The sequence below is a fragment of the Pleurodeles waltl genome, chromosome 7 (assembly GCF_031143425.1).
Source record: "Pleurodeles waltl isolate 20211129_DDA chromosome 7, aPleWal1.hap1.20221129, whole genome shotgun sequence".
NCBI classification, from domain to species: Eukaryota; Metazoa; Chordata; class Amphibia; order Caudata; family Salamandridae; genus Pleurodeles; species Pleurodeles waltl.
In genome coordinates, this window is record NC_090446.1 from 8,290,759 (window position 1) to 8,306,530 (window position 15,772).

Genomic DNA, 15,772 nt, shown 5'->3' on the forward strand with positions numbered 1-15,772 from the left:
GGCTTGCTGTAGTCAAGTTGTGAGAAAACTAATACGTGTACTCACTTACCCTGACTATATTACTCACTGGGATGAGTGTCCACCCAGACCTATGCAGGTTATCGGTATGAGGCAGGGATAGCTTGACATTGTCCCTGTTCAAGGTTGATAGTGAGCATACTGTGAGATGCTGAATAGTTTTGATTATTTAGATACCTAGTGATGTGATCAGTGTAGTTATTCTTCTTCAGTGTTCCACTCACAATGGTGACTTGCTCTACGGCCCTGGTCCTGAGGCCAAGAATATGCAACACTACTTCCTAGCTGAAATCAGAGTGAGTTGTGTAATTCAATTCAGTTCTCATTTCTATGGCACTTAACACAAAAAAATGAGTCTACTAAGCACTGCCATGATGACGAAGCTACGAAAGTTACCACAGTAGATGCGTTTCTACTACTATACAAAATGGGGTGAGATTCTAGCTAAAGCTGAGGCCATCCAGTAATGTATTCCCTTAATTAACTCACCATCGCTAGAAAGAATGTAGCCTGTGCCTTTTCTTTTTTTTTTTTTTTGGAGGTGTAAGAAGCTGGGTTCTGGTTTCAGTACCCCCCTCCACTTTTTGCCTGATTTTTGATGCAACTTTGACTGAAGTGCACTGGGTTCCTGCTAACCTCATCCCCAGTGCCAGTGTTCCTTTCCCTAAACAAGACACCTGGTCACTTAATCTCCAAGGGCCCTTTTAGCTCCTCTGAAAGTCCCTATTAAGTGGTATTCCTGGTACATAAGGCATAGGTACAAAACTAAAGAGGGTCCCTGAGAGCTCCAGCACAACTTGTGCCAATCTACCCAGCACCAACCTCATGCAGACTGCCATTGCTTGCTGCGTGACAAGGTGCTTCCAAAAGTGAAAAAACATCATAGCACACAGCCTGTGTGTCATGTCCCCTAAAACACTGCTTGTAATATTTCTAAGTCGCCCCTACAGCGGCCTTACAGCCCAAAGGGAGGGTGTATTATATTACATGTGTGGGCATATCTGCAAAAGCATATATGCTCCTGTTATGTCTTTGTTGATTCTTAGGCATAGTAAGTGTGCAGTGCAGCCATTTTAAATACATTTGCTGGACACTGGTCAATACGAGTTTCCCAGCTTCATGATGACTTCACTGAAACTAGGGATTTTTGGTATCAAACATCTCGTATTAGTAAACCCTGAGTCCAGTGATAGATCTATTAATACATGCACCGAGAGGGCACCTTGGAGGTGCCCCCTGCAAACGTACCAACTGCTGGTGGGCTCACTGACTACCTCTAGTCAGCCTGCCTAGGAATTTCTGCCATCTTGTGTGGTGGAATTTAGGAACTCAGGACATGGTAATGCCCATTCCCTAAAGGAAATCTAAGGAGTGTAGTGACCCCAAGGGTAAGTGGCCCTAGGGTTACTACCCTTCACTCTCCTTAACGCCCCCTACTTTGAGTATTTAGGGGTCCCCCCATCAATACTAGGACTTCAGACACAAAAAGAGTGAACAAGAAGCCTGCTGAATCCGAGAACTGAGGAGCACAACTGACTTGGCGCCAACCCTCTTAGCCTGGCTGCTGCAACCGGCCCTTGCTGAGCAACTGACCTGTCCTCCCGCTGCAGCCTCCAAGAAACCGGGAGAGTTGCCAGTGCCTTGAAAATCACCAAGAAGACCTCCCTTGGTGTAGAGGAGTTCCTCTCCTGCATCTGCAGGCAACCCAAGAAAGAACTGTGAGGACTGGGACTGCCAAAAACCCGATGGCGGACATCACCAATGCATCCGAGCCGCCTAGCCCAAGCTGAAGTGGGCCAGCTGTGTCAGCATAGTCCCAGGGCCTTCCAGATGTGAAGCCCACCTTGAGTTCACCCACCGTGGACTACACAATTGCACCTGCATTCTGTTTCTGCAGACCCCCCTGCAACCACGAGTGACAAGGAGACAAAGACCCGTTGCCTCAGGTCACCTGTTCACTCTGGACCGCGGAGAAGAGGACCAGTGGTGTCCCCACGTCTCCCAACCTCGTGAGACCTGAGCCCACTTGTGGCTTGGTCAGACAGTCCTGTAAGTCACTGTGAAGCATACAAATGCAGTACATGTTTTTCTCCCTTAGAATGACATTACCGCACCCAAAAATTGCACTGTGTCAACTTTTAAAAACTGTAAAAATTCCTAACTCGAAAAGTACTCACCTGATTCTGGTGATCTTGGTATCAAAATTTATATAAAAAGTATGTGTTATTTTCATAAATAGATGTCATATTTCTTTATTGATTGTCTCACTCTGTGTGTGTGTTTGCTCCTCAGATGCTTAGCACTACCCTCTGATATGCCTAAATGCTGGGGGGTCTTTTCTGCCTTTGTGATACCTCTGGGGTCTGCCTGGACTCTGCACAGTGTAGTTCACTTTGGTCCACTGCATAAGGAGCCAGCTTCCTACTGGAGGCACTGATAGAAGTTTGCTAGCAGATCTTAAATACGTTTCTGAGCATTGCAAAGTCAAAGGTTGCATCCTAAAGCGAAGAACAGCTTCAAATAGAATTGTGTGTGTTTAGGTGAGTATCTTAAACTTAATGCAACATGGCACGAGACGTTGGTGTAGATTGTGACGAGCCTCAGACATATGAGCTGTTTAGGGCATGTTAAAGTCTATTCTTCCTACAGGATTTTGAAAGAGTTAAATTTAGTTAACATTTGCTATAGAGGTTTCCACCATCAAAGCATTACCATAACCAATTTTGTTACAAATAATCATTTGAGCAGCAGTTAATCAATTTTATTGTAGAAAAAGTTGAAGTTTCTGTGACGCTTAATATTGTAGTCTGGTGCTGAAATTGGAGAATTAAGGAAACTCTTTGACTTATTCTATCAGGAGACATTTGGGTGCTTATATTTGAGGATTAACTTAACTGGTTGACTTGCCATTCTATCGAGAGACATTCATGAAAATACTCCCTCAAGTTTTCACCTTGTTTTTCTCCTCAGCGTTGTTTGGGCCTCCCTGTAAAAACACAGTTACCAGCCCTGTAAGTCTGTGATCGGTACCAAATAACGATAACTCTGAGTTAATGCATTTAAGTTAACCACCTCCTGTTTATCCATCTGTCTTTATCGGCCTTCCTCATTGCATTACAGCAGTTCTTTGATCAGGCGTCTTCCGCTTAGACTCTGCTGACACAGAACATCCTGGCTTTGAACACCCTGGAGGTCAGCTCCTTTTCAACAGAACCTGCAGTGCGGCTGCTGTCCAAGCTACAAGTGCAGTTTGTCTCATTCATATACTGTCATCCATCTCTGCCACCTTTCCACTATCTTCAAATCAGCCCCCAACTTGATGCCCAATACCTGACAGACCAAGAATCTCTTTAACCTTAATAACTATTATGTTTTACTCCCGACGGATGTTGTTTCGCTGCTCCTTGAGAAAGCCCCTGGCATGCGGCCATTGGGAGCGAAGCAGGTGTTGGCTGAATATAGGCAGCGTAAGCTGTGAAATTTACATCTCTCAGTTTCAAAGTCTTATTCCTTACGTCTTGAAGACGTATCACTTATTCCTTGACTTTGTCATTTGAACAGCATTTCATGGTTACCATCAGTATGCCAGGAAACACTAAGAACTTTATAAGCACTTTTGGTCAATAACTGAACGCTTCCGCTCCTCCTCGTAGGGTGCACAACCACAAGGGGTTTGAAATGAGTCAGTGTTTGGTGTCTTGATGTAGTGTTTTGTGCACAGCTTGCACCTTTATTAAATTGATTCAGTCTCTTAGATTTGTGATTATGAGCATATGACCATTTTGATTTATGTAAGTTTTAATGCCTGATACTTTCACTCTCGCCACTCACCACCACCCGTCTCTGGTAACAGCATTAGTCTTCATACATTGCACCACACAAGTCCATCTACGCAATCGCCCTTCTGCCAACCCTGGGCTTCCGGTGAGAATCAGACCACAGAGGGTCTATCTTGCAGTGACTGCAATCAAATAACATTAAATGTCAGCCTTTCACTATTCTAGCAGTCAACCCCTACCATAGATGATAATGGGTAACTTCACAGCTACCACTTGATAATGCAATGAAAGTATTTTAATACAAAGAAAATAATCTAAACCAACACATCATATTCGAGGCATGGATTTGCAAATCATGACGTTTCGTCAAGCACCTGTGATGGAGGCTCACTTCTACTCATGTAAAGTTCTTTGAAGTAACTGCATGATCTTTTTTTTTTTATAAGAAACTATTACCTTCCTTTGTTTACCTTTAAAAACAGGACTTCCCATGATAACATCTGTCTTCACGTTAAGAGACACAGAAGACGAAGAGCTGCACCCTCTGGACAACCCGGAGTCCGAGAGGAGCGAAGATGTGACTTTCGACTCGGGTAAGTGGTGATGGATCTGTGGGGTCGTAAAATCTGAAAGATAGGCTGATGCTTGCACCCTTCCTGCAGAGGCTGCAGAGAAGCCACAGACCTGGGGAGGGCCCTGAAGCTTGCCACATCTATGGACAGGCTGAAGAGCCTGAGGGGACTCCTCTTTTATATTCCCTTTCCACTGATGTACTTGGAAAAGGGAAATGTTGCTGAAATAATTTTCAATGAAGGACGAAGAGGCAGGTTGGAGTCCTGACGGAGGGAGTCAGGTTGGAGACCTAACAAAAAAAGTTTCAACTCAAGACCTCGAGGTATGTAGCGACTAACAGGTTATAGTTTAGGAAACAAGGCAAGTGGTCTGCCTACAGAAATCAGTGTCCTTTAACTCGAAGATCGCCTTGTAGCCAGTCGACATACACATTTTCACACAACATATGCACATATTACAGAGACTGTTTGTGGAAGACACCCTGCACACCATAAATTAAGGTGACAATTATTTTTCTGAGGGAAACACAGGATGGTCGTGGCACCTGTCAAGAAGATTCCACTTTTGGTCCACATACTTTTTTTTTTTTCGAAATAATAGAAAGAACTTCTTGTTTTATGGGAATCTTAAACACTTTATTAAAAGCCTCATAGACAAACCATAGGAGGAATTGTAACCCATCCTTGGCAACACTGTTCCTTAATTCTGGGCAGTGTCATGGGTTCCCAAGTCCTTGCCAGTGCAGACGTGGGGAAAGCTTTCTAAAGGATGTGCTTGGGAACAGTTTGCTGCAGAACCTTGGCTTGTGGAGGGCCTGACCAGGGCTTCAGTACTCTTCACAGTTTGTGTGGCAGGATGCAAGGTAGCCTTTCACTGCGCTTAGTTTCAGTTCTGTATTCTGAGAGCTGGTTTCCTAGCTGGCCCATGCTGTGTTTTCCTCTGTAGCCCTGGGCTGAGTCTGCCAGTGTTGCAGGCCTAACCAGCTACGGCATCCTCGTGATAGTGCAGGGGCCTCGCTGCATCCGTTGGCCAGACGCTTCTCCACAGCTTGAGTGTTACCCTAAGCACCTCAGGGCCCTCTGGAGAAGCCGAGGAGAGTGCCACTGATCCCCGCTCACCTCAGAATGGTATCATTGATGTCTGTTACTTGTCCCCTGATGGGGGAGCACTGGAAAAGCCAACAGGACTTCCGATGCGAGACCAATAGCTTTGCCAATGATTTTTTAGCCATGTACTGTAGCGCTGCTGGTGTGCAGCGTGGCTAAAAGTAAAAAAGTAAAAAAATAAAAACCAGCATAACATTAGCCAGTGCTTGCTTTCTAACCAAGGAAACATCTGTTTTGACTCTCCTGTGACATAAAAATGTGTTACGAGTGAAAGAAAATCCCAGTGCTGTTCCAGTGCCAACAAAATTTCAAAAAAGGGTCCAACTCCAAAGGTTTAAATTGAAGGCATTTCCTTTGCTGTATAACTCGGCCCTTCGTTACGAAGGTCAAAAGAACAGATTATAAAAAGACTGAAAAAGAAAAGAAGGCCAATATTTGTAATTTTCCATGGCTTTCCAGAACGCAAAAACATGCCACTTGCAATCCTCTTTAACTAACGTCTGACGGCTGGAATAGATTCATTAAGGTTATAAGCCTCTCAGAAGGTGCCTTCACAATCCATCCTTTAAGATTAATGAGTGTTGGGTTTGTTACCACAGCAACTCCTTCTTTTACAGCCCCTTATTCAAACAAATCTGCACAAATTATCCAGGCCATTGACTGACTGTTACCTCCTACTGCCAAACTAAGGCTTGCACGCTGTTGCTCATCACAACCTGATCTGAAGAAGCTTCACTTTGCATCCTCTCTTCCTTCCTCATTTTATTTTTGGTGGTTATTACAGCCTTTCCCTTGCATTGCGGTGTAAGATATTTTGGCCGGCAGCGACCAAAGGCCAATCTTACTTACTGTGTATGTACACAAGCGGCTTCAATGCATCTAGGCCCGCTCAGAGAGCGCTAGCAACTTAGCAAGGTGATATGGCTCGTGTGCCGTGCTTGCAGGAGTACCGCTGGGGCCAGGCGGTGCCATCATAACCTAGAGGATCATTCTTCCACAGACTGCTTACAGTGGTTCTGCGTTTAACTTCAGCTCCAAAAATATTTTGGTTCACAGTAAGCGTTGACTATTTTAGCACACCATGCTTTTTTATAGAATACACTGCACTGGCAAGTGGGGTTTCGCAATCATTACTGATTAGACTGAATACAGACTGCAGGGGACCACATTGCACAAAACCAATCAGATAAAGGCAACCTAACAACAAAAAACAGTTCTATAGAGCTTTGGCATAATCATGAATGTACTACGAAAGATTACCTTCTGCAAGCAACGGCATGGGGGAGGAGCTGGCACAGCAAACAAAAACAAAGGGCAAGCAACAACGCAGGGCGGAGGGGGCAAGCAGCAATGCAGGGCAGAGGGGGAAGCAACAACACAGGGCAGAGGGGGAAGCAACAATGACTGAGCAAGCAGTGACATGGGAGGGAGGAGGGGGGCAAGCAACAAAGCAGGGCGGAGGGGGAAGCAACAAAGCAGGGCGGAGGGGGAAGCAACAAAGCAGGGCGGAGGGGCAAGCAGCAACCCAGGGCGGAGGGGCAAGCAGCAACCCAGGGCGGAGGGGCAAGCAGCAACGCAGGGCGGAGGGGCAAGCAGCAACGCAGGGCGGAGGGGCAAGCAACAACGCAGGGCGGAGGGGCAAGCAACAACGCAGGGCGGAGGGGCAAGCAACAACGCAGGGCGGAGGGGCAAGCAACAACGCAAGGCGGAGGGGCAAGCAACAACGCAGGGCGGAGAGGCAAGCAACAACGCAGGGCATAGGGGCAAGCAACAACGCAGGGAGGAGGGGAAAGCAACAATGACTGAGCAAGCAGTGGCATGGAAGGGAGGAAGGGGACCAGCAACAGCAGGCAAGTAGGCAACAATGACAAGATAAGAAAAAAAAGTACCACATGCGCAGCACGAGTGTAGCAGAAATACACTAATAAAAAAAGCCATTAGTATTTAGCCCATGCTCGACAGAAGGGAGAAACAAATTAAGAGAAAGTGAAACTGGCATCTGCTGACCAATCAGGAGCCAGCAAATAAGAGTGACAGTGAAGCAAACAAATGGTAAACAGTTGACGGGCTCTAAGCCCCATTTTAGTAAACACAATGTCTCACAAGTAATTGTGAATGGGCTGTGTCAGGCAGTACCTGAACATCTGTTTTTGTCATACTTATTTGTCCAAGAAAATCTTGTAGCCCTTAATCAGCTTGCCCAGTCTCAGAACCGCATCCTTCAATCACATGACTTTCCATAAATTGGATGAAATGACAGGAAGTTTCTTGACCTTTCCCTGTAACCTCCGCTACCAATCTCGGTGATATCTCTAGTGCAATTTTAAATGTATTCCTTTGGGGAAAACCATGTAGTCAGCTGTTGCCCAGACATGTCCCTCTTAATGGACAAAGCACCGAGACATGGAACTCCTCTTAGAGCAGAAGCCACCAGAGCTTTTTTGTTAGGAGTACAATGTGCTTGTGCTGCAGAGATTGTGACACTGAAAGGATCCACCAACAAAACCTTAAAGTGCCTCCACCTTGATGGCAGTTTTACATGACAGGGGCAGCAAGAAAACTTTCCTGGAGATTAGAGACTGCTATTTGTGTACCTACTCACTGTAATCTGTGATATGTCCTCTGTGCACACACTGCTGCTGGCACTCTGATGAGATGTCTATTGCAACACACTACCTGACCTGATTACCAAACCTGTATTCCTACAGAGTGTTGCCACCCACCCCTGACATTGAACACACACTTGGCAAACCCCATTCACTAGTAGTTAGTTGGTACAGTGTCTCCTCAGAGATGTCAAGATTAGCCAGTCGAATATGTCTAGCTTGCCAGAGGCTCCCAGGAGGGATATGCACTTCTTGTGTCCTATCGCTTGGCCCAAACTACTGAATTTGCAAAATACAGAGGAACAAACCAACTTAGGGCAAAGAAGCTGGAGTCCACTTGAAATGTTTCAGCTTTGTTCACTTACTGAAGATTTTACCTGCTTCCATATTCACCTCCGGAGGGCCGGATTGTGAGTTGCACAGTACTGGCAGGGTGCAAAATCTGTATGGAAAATAATGCGGCCATGCAGTAATGAATGAATCCTCCAGAAGAAGGGGTAACTGCTGATCTGGTTTTACTGGATGAGCATCCGCCCTCATCCCTCTTGGATTTACAGCTGCATTTACCTCCTGCGATGAGTAGGTGGCTAATGCGAGCTACGGGCTGCGCGGGGCTGGTGGGGAGGAAGCAAGTGGAGCACTTTAGGGAAGGGGAAGAGGTGCTCAAGCATTGGAGGAACATCACATGCCCCCTCTTTGCCAAAATAACAAATCTCAGCAGGGACAGAGACAAAGGCCCGGCTGCTGTTGCAGCCAAAGCCTCAAGTGATATCATCAGCTGTGTTTTCTGGCCGCTAACATTGGGTCCATTGTTCCTGCACCTGGGAAAACCAGGTGTGGAAACTCGGGTCGAGTTGTGATCAGGTAGAGAGAATTCCATCCAGTAATCCCACCCTGCCCGACTTGTAATCATGCACCAAGACTGAGTTCAACGTTCCTCATCTCGCCAGTCGGACGACTAACCTGATCATCACATCATCCTCATCTGTCATAGCGCTGAACCAGCAGAACTGTAACTGACAACCAGTTTAACCAAATCTCTCCTTGAGTAAATTAAGGCAACTCCACGCTCTCCAACTATTCAGGGAGTAGAGAGGGTCCCTAAGAACGTCGAACAGTCCGCATATCCTCTGTGCCTAGCAGCCGGTGCCGTCTGAGCCGTAGTCATCATTACAGAGTCCGTGCAGACAGTCTGCACAGACACCCATGGACCATCCTGTGTGCCAAGATGCCTCATACATATTTCCAGAATTCCTGGCATGTCCTTTGACAGTGTGCCTGGCAGACCTGGTCCATAAAGGAAAAATAAAAATAACCCACATCTAAAGAAAGGTCATCGACTGCATACTCCCCAGACTGAAAAAATAAATAACTTGCATTGAAACTCTCCCACAAAATGAACAACCATATGTACATTGATGCCCATGAATGTTAGCAATAGATCTCTGAAATGCTATATGTTTACTTTAAAAACAGGAATCCCCATGATCACTGCTGTCTTTACGCTAAGAGACGAAGAAGAAGAAGAACTGCAACCTGTGGACCACCGGTTGGCCAAGAGAAGAGAAAACACTGCAAAAAGAAAAGAGAGCCTGGCTCAGGACCCGGGTGAGTGAGAAATGGAAAGACCCTGAGATCAGTGTATTGTGACAGGCTTGAGGGGCCCCCCAGCTTTGTGAAAGGGAGAATGGAATTTCGATGCTGATTAAATTGTGTTTCCTAGCAAAGTGACAATGACAAGGTAGATGAAAGGGAATGTTCTAGCACTGTAGACTTAAATGTACGTAGGACTCGCGGTTTACAGCTCAGGAGATTAGCATCCTGAAGAAAATGATCCCCCTACAATACCTTATGTCTATTTAAAAAGTAGTGGTAGGTCTTAGTCACTCAGCACACAGAGAACTGCCTAGCACATCGTGTTTTTAGTACAGTGTCAACACCAAGGTGGAAAAGGGAGACTAGAGAATAATTGTATTGAAATTTTGATAAACAATGAGGACAAAGAATGGGCAACTGTCACTTTCAGGATTTTTGGTTCAAACACTTTTTGTAGATATAAAATTAGCTGGGCGGTGTATTGTGTAGGGCAGAAGCATAGGTGCCATGGTTCAGGACCAGAGATGTACTCCGCACGTAATGCAGTGGCCAGCAAGAGTATGTAAGACAAGTGGAGAGGTCTTCGGAAAGGTGCTCATTGGTTACCTGAGGTCAGATGTGCTTGACTGAGGGCTCGTCATGCTCTGGTGTATGGGAACAGCCATGTTGCAATAAGTGATGACCATTTACTTGCACTGAGTTTGTGTTTGGTACAGACGGGGGGGTGTTGGTCGTGTTTACCCCTTCAACCAGGAGGTTAACTGGATGCACCCAGGTGCTAGACAGCAGTTCAGGAGGGAGTGCGGGCTGTACACAGGTGTAGAGTAACGGAAAGGCTCTACCCAGGTGTGTTATGGCAGATTATAGAGTACAGAGCAGCACAAAATAAGTGTTGTGGTACATTTAATTGATAGGGTCATGGAGGTATGGGGGGGCGTATCAACGGCAATAGCTAATATTCAAGAAAGTGCTTGGGGGTGGGCTTCCAATGTGACCTGATGTCATTAGCTAGAGTGTAGGTGGACTGGTGCTTCTGTAAAAATTGTGCGGTAATTTCACACACACACATTCAAAGCACATCTCAACTCAGACCCCACCTACTTGAACATCGCATCTCCTTCCACCAACCAGACACCTCAACTCTCACTCGCAACCATCCCACGTGTACACAGACCCGGATCAGGAGGGTGTTCTGTCGCATAGCTCCCACAGCGCGGAACGACCTCCCTCTCCACATCAGAGCCAGAGCTGCCTCCTCTATTCTTGAATGCTCAAGAAACTTTAACAACGTAGGAAGGGCGTGGCACGCACAGCTGCTCAGCGCCGGGATATCCTCACGGGTGATAGTATGCTTCACTTTACAAAAACACGTAACTGTTTATAATCCTGATTTGGGTACAAAATCCTGACTGCTTCTGAATCTGGATTACCGCGAATCAAGGAGCACGAGTCTTTGCAAGCTGCAGCGGGACCAGGATGGCCCCACAGTGAAATTCTCTATGTATAATATTCTGGCAGATATAAAAATGCTGTATGTACATGTAGGAAACACATAGTTCTGAAGGATACTTCTACCTGCATATTCCTCACCTGTGGAATATCCCAAGGCGCCAAAGGAAATCCAGAAACTTTTCATAGCTCTTGTGGGCCAGTAGAAGGTGCTGGCTCCATCTTGTTGCCAGAAACAGCATCATAGTGATGTCCTGGGGGCTCGATAGAAGTGTCTTGTCCGTTGTTCCTGTGCTTGCAGAGGCACGGAAGTGACCGGTCGTGGCAGTGTGGTGCAGCAGTCTATACTGGAACCTTTTAAATGTGGCCTTTGACCATCTGCTAGTACCAGGAGGTGATTTTAACTGGTGTGGACTCTGCTGCTAGATAGGGTATCCACCAGAAACAGCATTAGCAAGAAGTAACCTTTCCTTCTGACAGACTTGCCGGCAAGTTCTTCACCGGTTGTATAGATTTTATATCAAGTCATGTCACCATTTCAAGTCATGTTGACTCTCGACATACCAGGAGTTGCTTTTTAGATGATATTGACAGATATTTACCATCGACCCACCTTATCTGCCATTAATATCAATTTGAAGTCGCCCGGGTAGCTGCAGCAACTCCGTGGGTGCTAGTTGCTCCTCTTCGTGCCCGGAGGAGCCTGTTTATGTTCTGTGATGTCACATCCTACCCTCTTGGAGCCCCTCAACAGCAGTAATGGGGCTCATGAGCAGCCAAGGATTGGGCAAGGGGTAAATCATGTGTTGTCATTGGAAGGTCAAAGAGTGTGTGAACCCTTGTTTGCTATTCCTGGTTTTCAGTCCCGCTCTGCCCATGTTCTCCACTCCAGTTTGTTTGTCTGTTCCACATAAACCTTTGCATTGTGCCATTTCATTCATTCATTCATCTCGCAGTGCACATAGGCTCGTGCAGTCTTGCTCGCAGAAGCAGGATCTGCCCTGCTGCTCTCTGCTTGGCAGTAGAGACACAGACATCTCAGTGCTTAGAAATATTGTTGTCAACACAATTCCGCTTTTAAAAGGTTAATCATGTTCTTTTACTTCTGCTCCAACAGGTAATTCCATCCCAGAAGGGTCAAGGAAGATGAAGTATTCTACACATTATCAGGTGGGGCCTGGTCCTTATACCTGTCCTGCATGTGGAATGATCTTCGAACGATTCACCCCGTTTCGTAAACATCAGGCAAAGCATAAAGACTTGAGGCTTCACAAGTGCACAGTATGCGGAGACACCTTTGATCGAAAGTTCCGTCTTCTCGACCACAAAAAAACACACGCCATAAACCCACGAAAGTATATGCCTTTCATCCTTCCAAAGCCTACAATCTGAATACCGTTAACTAGGATAACTAATAAATGTGTCACGAGTTGCAAAATAGTGGTACATAGCAAGTGCCATAGGAGAAAAACAAGCTGTAAGGTACTGTGTTAACACTTCAGTATTTCAGTATGTTGGAGTTTGGAGCCTCAAGCCAATGCAGAAGACAAGTCATATGCCAAAACTTTGGGATTTTCACAACCAGTGCATGAGATGTTGGTGGCCACACTGTGTGATCTAGTGGTCAATCAATGCATCACACACTTGGTAGGTGAATTCGGGTATTGCTTCTCAGTTGGGAGAAAGAGTGCTAATAAACATCAGATGGCAATTAAACAAATGGACTATATCTGTAAGAGGTGCGCAGTGGCTCTAGAAGAATGGTTGTGATGCCCACATGCTGCTTATGAGAGAGACCCCATATAAACTCAAGAAAAAAGCTGTACCCTGCATAGGCAGGTCCTCAGTGTGACTTAAGTCCTGTCATTCTTTGTATTAAAATACGAGACCCCACCTGGAGGAGGGACCCTGAATGGGAATCCTTCCAGTGCTGCAGGATCTGAGGGGCCATCAGAGATCACCTGAGAAGGAGGACATAGCCACATTCAAGGACTGGCTTGAGGAAGGGGAAATGAACATAAAACCCGAAAAAACCTCTTTCTCCAGCAGATTCTCTGCAAAATGTGACAAACACCAAGAGCGTGATGACCAAGTATCTGAGGCAGCGCACCCATTGGGCAGCTGAGATCCAGATGTTTATCACAAGTGGCTCCGAGGAAACCCTAATATGCAAAACAGTAACAAGAAGAGTGGAACACTGAAATAGTCCCACCATACTGTCATTAGGAGTAATATATGTGGTTCCTACCTAAGCTATGTTAGAGCACAGCGTGATAAACCCTAATCCCCCCTTCAGGTTTCCCCTGGGGAGACATCAGCCCCCATACCTGAGCAAGGAAGTCTCTTGCCTAGAAAGACACCGTCCCCATGTAGGGCAGGGGTCCGGCGGTCTCAGCAAGCAGCTCTAGCGAAGGCAATCAGCACGAGGTTGTGGTCATCTGGCTGGAATCTCCCTCTATCATGTTTGGGACAGAGAAGTGTTTTTATAATAAAACAGCTGATTTTCTGAGAAAATGTCCCCATGTAAAGATGTGTATATTTCTTTGAATATTGGAGACACAGCGTACCACTTTGCCGGCAACTCTTATCTGGCTGCAGCCTTGAGGAAAGCACAAAGTGAAAAGAATGTTTTGCTAGAAACCCAATGCTTTCCTAGACGAAACCACATCTAGATAACGAAAATAAAACTGCACCGCAAATGTGGCCTGTGCTAAAATAATAAAATGAAGCTGAATAAAATGTAACTGAGCTAAGGTGCACAAACAGCAGGCCTAGTTACTAAAATAACGTGTCTAAAAGTATGGCTAACATAGCTACACAACAACATGAAGGACACAAAAATGTGGACTGTTACTGTATGAAGGAAAGCACCACCACCGCCCGTCACTGCAGCACGTTCATTAACCACAGGGAAGTATCTTCACAGATTGAAGCTAACGCCCAGCACCCCGCGGCAAAGGAGGGAAGAAGTGTAGTGGATGCAGACTCTGGGCAGGCATTGGTCATCTTAGAAGAAGTCAAGAAACGGGTAAAACTGGGGATTAACAATAAATAAAACTCTTGAGCAGCAGACAGAACCCGAGAGGTGCTGGTAACTGCAGCTGTTCTCCTCAGATACCAGATGATGATATCACAGAAGCCAAGAGGTGAAACCAAGGCACTGAATGAGTTTTGTTTGACAGTGATGACTAGTAACTTGAGAAGGACGCCATTATTGGCACACGCATAGCGCCAAGACGAGCATGTGCGGTTCGCTTGGGAGAACAATATTGAGCGCACTGAGACTTCCTGACTTGTGATAATGTGATGTTATTATCAGGTGTTGCACTTTTTGTTTTTAGCATCAGTTATCTGAATATTGTACAATTTATCCATGGTTACACAGTGAACGCGCACAAGAACACATAGTATAAATAACACAAATATGTTTTTCCAGAAATGTATTTAATAAAGTTGTCACAGACATTGTCAGTGCAGCTGAATGTTTTCCTTTTCAGTTTCATTGGCCTACCGTATATGGTAAGATATACTGTTGCGTAGGGTCTCATTATCCTAACGGCTGAATCATCTGTTCTGTGGGGGATGAGTCGCATCCCGCACCATGTGACACCTGTCGGCCTAATCCAGTTTTGTTCAGGCTAACTAGCAGTGCCTCATCCCTACCCAAAAGCAGGGATGATCAGGGCAACCGGGCGCATGACATAGATGACTCCTGAGGGGAATCGTGGTCACTCAGATCTCATCCGTTTCTCTCAGTTACATTAGTCTCACATATGCAAGGGCAGTCAGAGGCAGAGGAAAGTTCAATGAGGTTTTATTGCAATAACTGCATCCTAGACAATAAAGCACGTGTTGCAATAACTAGGACAATGAAGCACAATAAGATTAAAAGTGTGACAAGGAGAGTAAAACACAAGAATAACGCTACCATATTGTCACTAAGGTTTGTTCCTACCTAAGCTATGTTAGAGCACAGCATGTTAAGCTCTAGTTCTGCCCTTCGGGTTCCCCTGGGAAGACATCATCCCTCATCCTGAGCAAGAGGTCTGTAGTCTACATAAGCAACTGCAGCGAAGCAATCGGCATACAGTCGTGGTCATCTGGCTAGAATCTCCCTCTAATGTACATGGGTCAAAGTAGTATTTTTACAATAAAACAGATGATGTTCCAAGAAAGGATCTCCACGTAAGAGTGTGTATGTTTCTGTGATCATTAGAGACAAAGTGTACCACTTTTGCCGGCAACCTATCTTACTGCAGCCTTGAGAAAAGCAGTAAGGGCCAGTAACAAAGGGTTTTCCCCATTCTGTGTCAATGGGAAAATGTGTTCTTACATATGGCCCAAAATGTCTTGTTTAAGAACGCAGTGATGACCTAGGCAAAGAACAGCTAGATAGAGAAAATAAAACAAGACCGCAAATGTGGCTAATGTTAAAATATTATAACGAAGCTGAATAAAATATATCTAGGTTAAAATGCGCAGCGGCAGGCCTAGTTTGCTAAAAATAACGTGTATAAAACTATAGCTAGAATGGCTACACAATAATACAACCATCTTATTTTAGTGTCAGTCTTCAGACAATACCTCTGATTACTGATATAGACAGGAACACCTCACATTTACACGGTGTCCAGCATTCAATAAA

General features: G+C 45.5%; 1 protein-coding gene across 2 annotated transcripts in view; it reads left to right on the plus strand.

Annotated features, from left to right (window-relative positions):
• Positions 1-14,598, plus strand: part of LOC138303512 (uncharacterized) — a 111,145-nt gene extending 96,547 nt beyond the window's left edge. For both annotated transcript variants that reach the window (XM_069242695.1, XM_069242696.1), the window contains exons 12-14: positions 4,280-4,390; positions 9,559-9,690; positions 12,245-14,598. In XM_069242695.1, the coding sequence (XP_069098796.1) occupies positions 4,280-4,390; positions 9,559-9,690; positions 12,245-12,519 (518 nt within the window). In that variant the 3' untranslated portion in view covers positions 12,520-14,598. The remainder of the gene's footprint in view (positions 1-4,279; positions 4,391-9,558; positions 9,691-12,244) is intronic.
• The last annotated feature ends 1,174 nt before the right edge of the window (positions 14,599-15,772 follow it).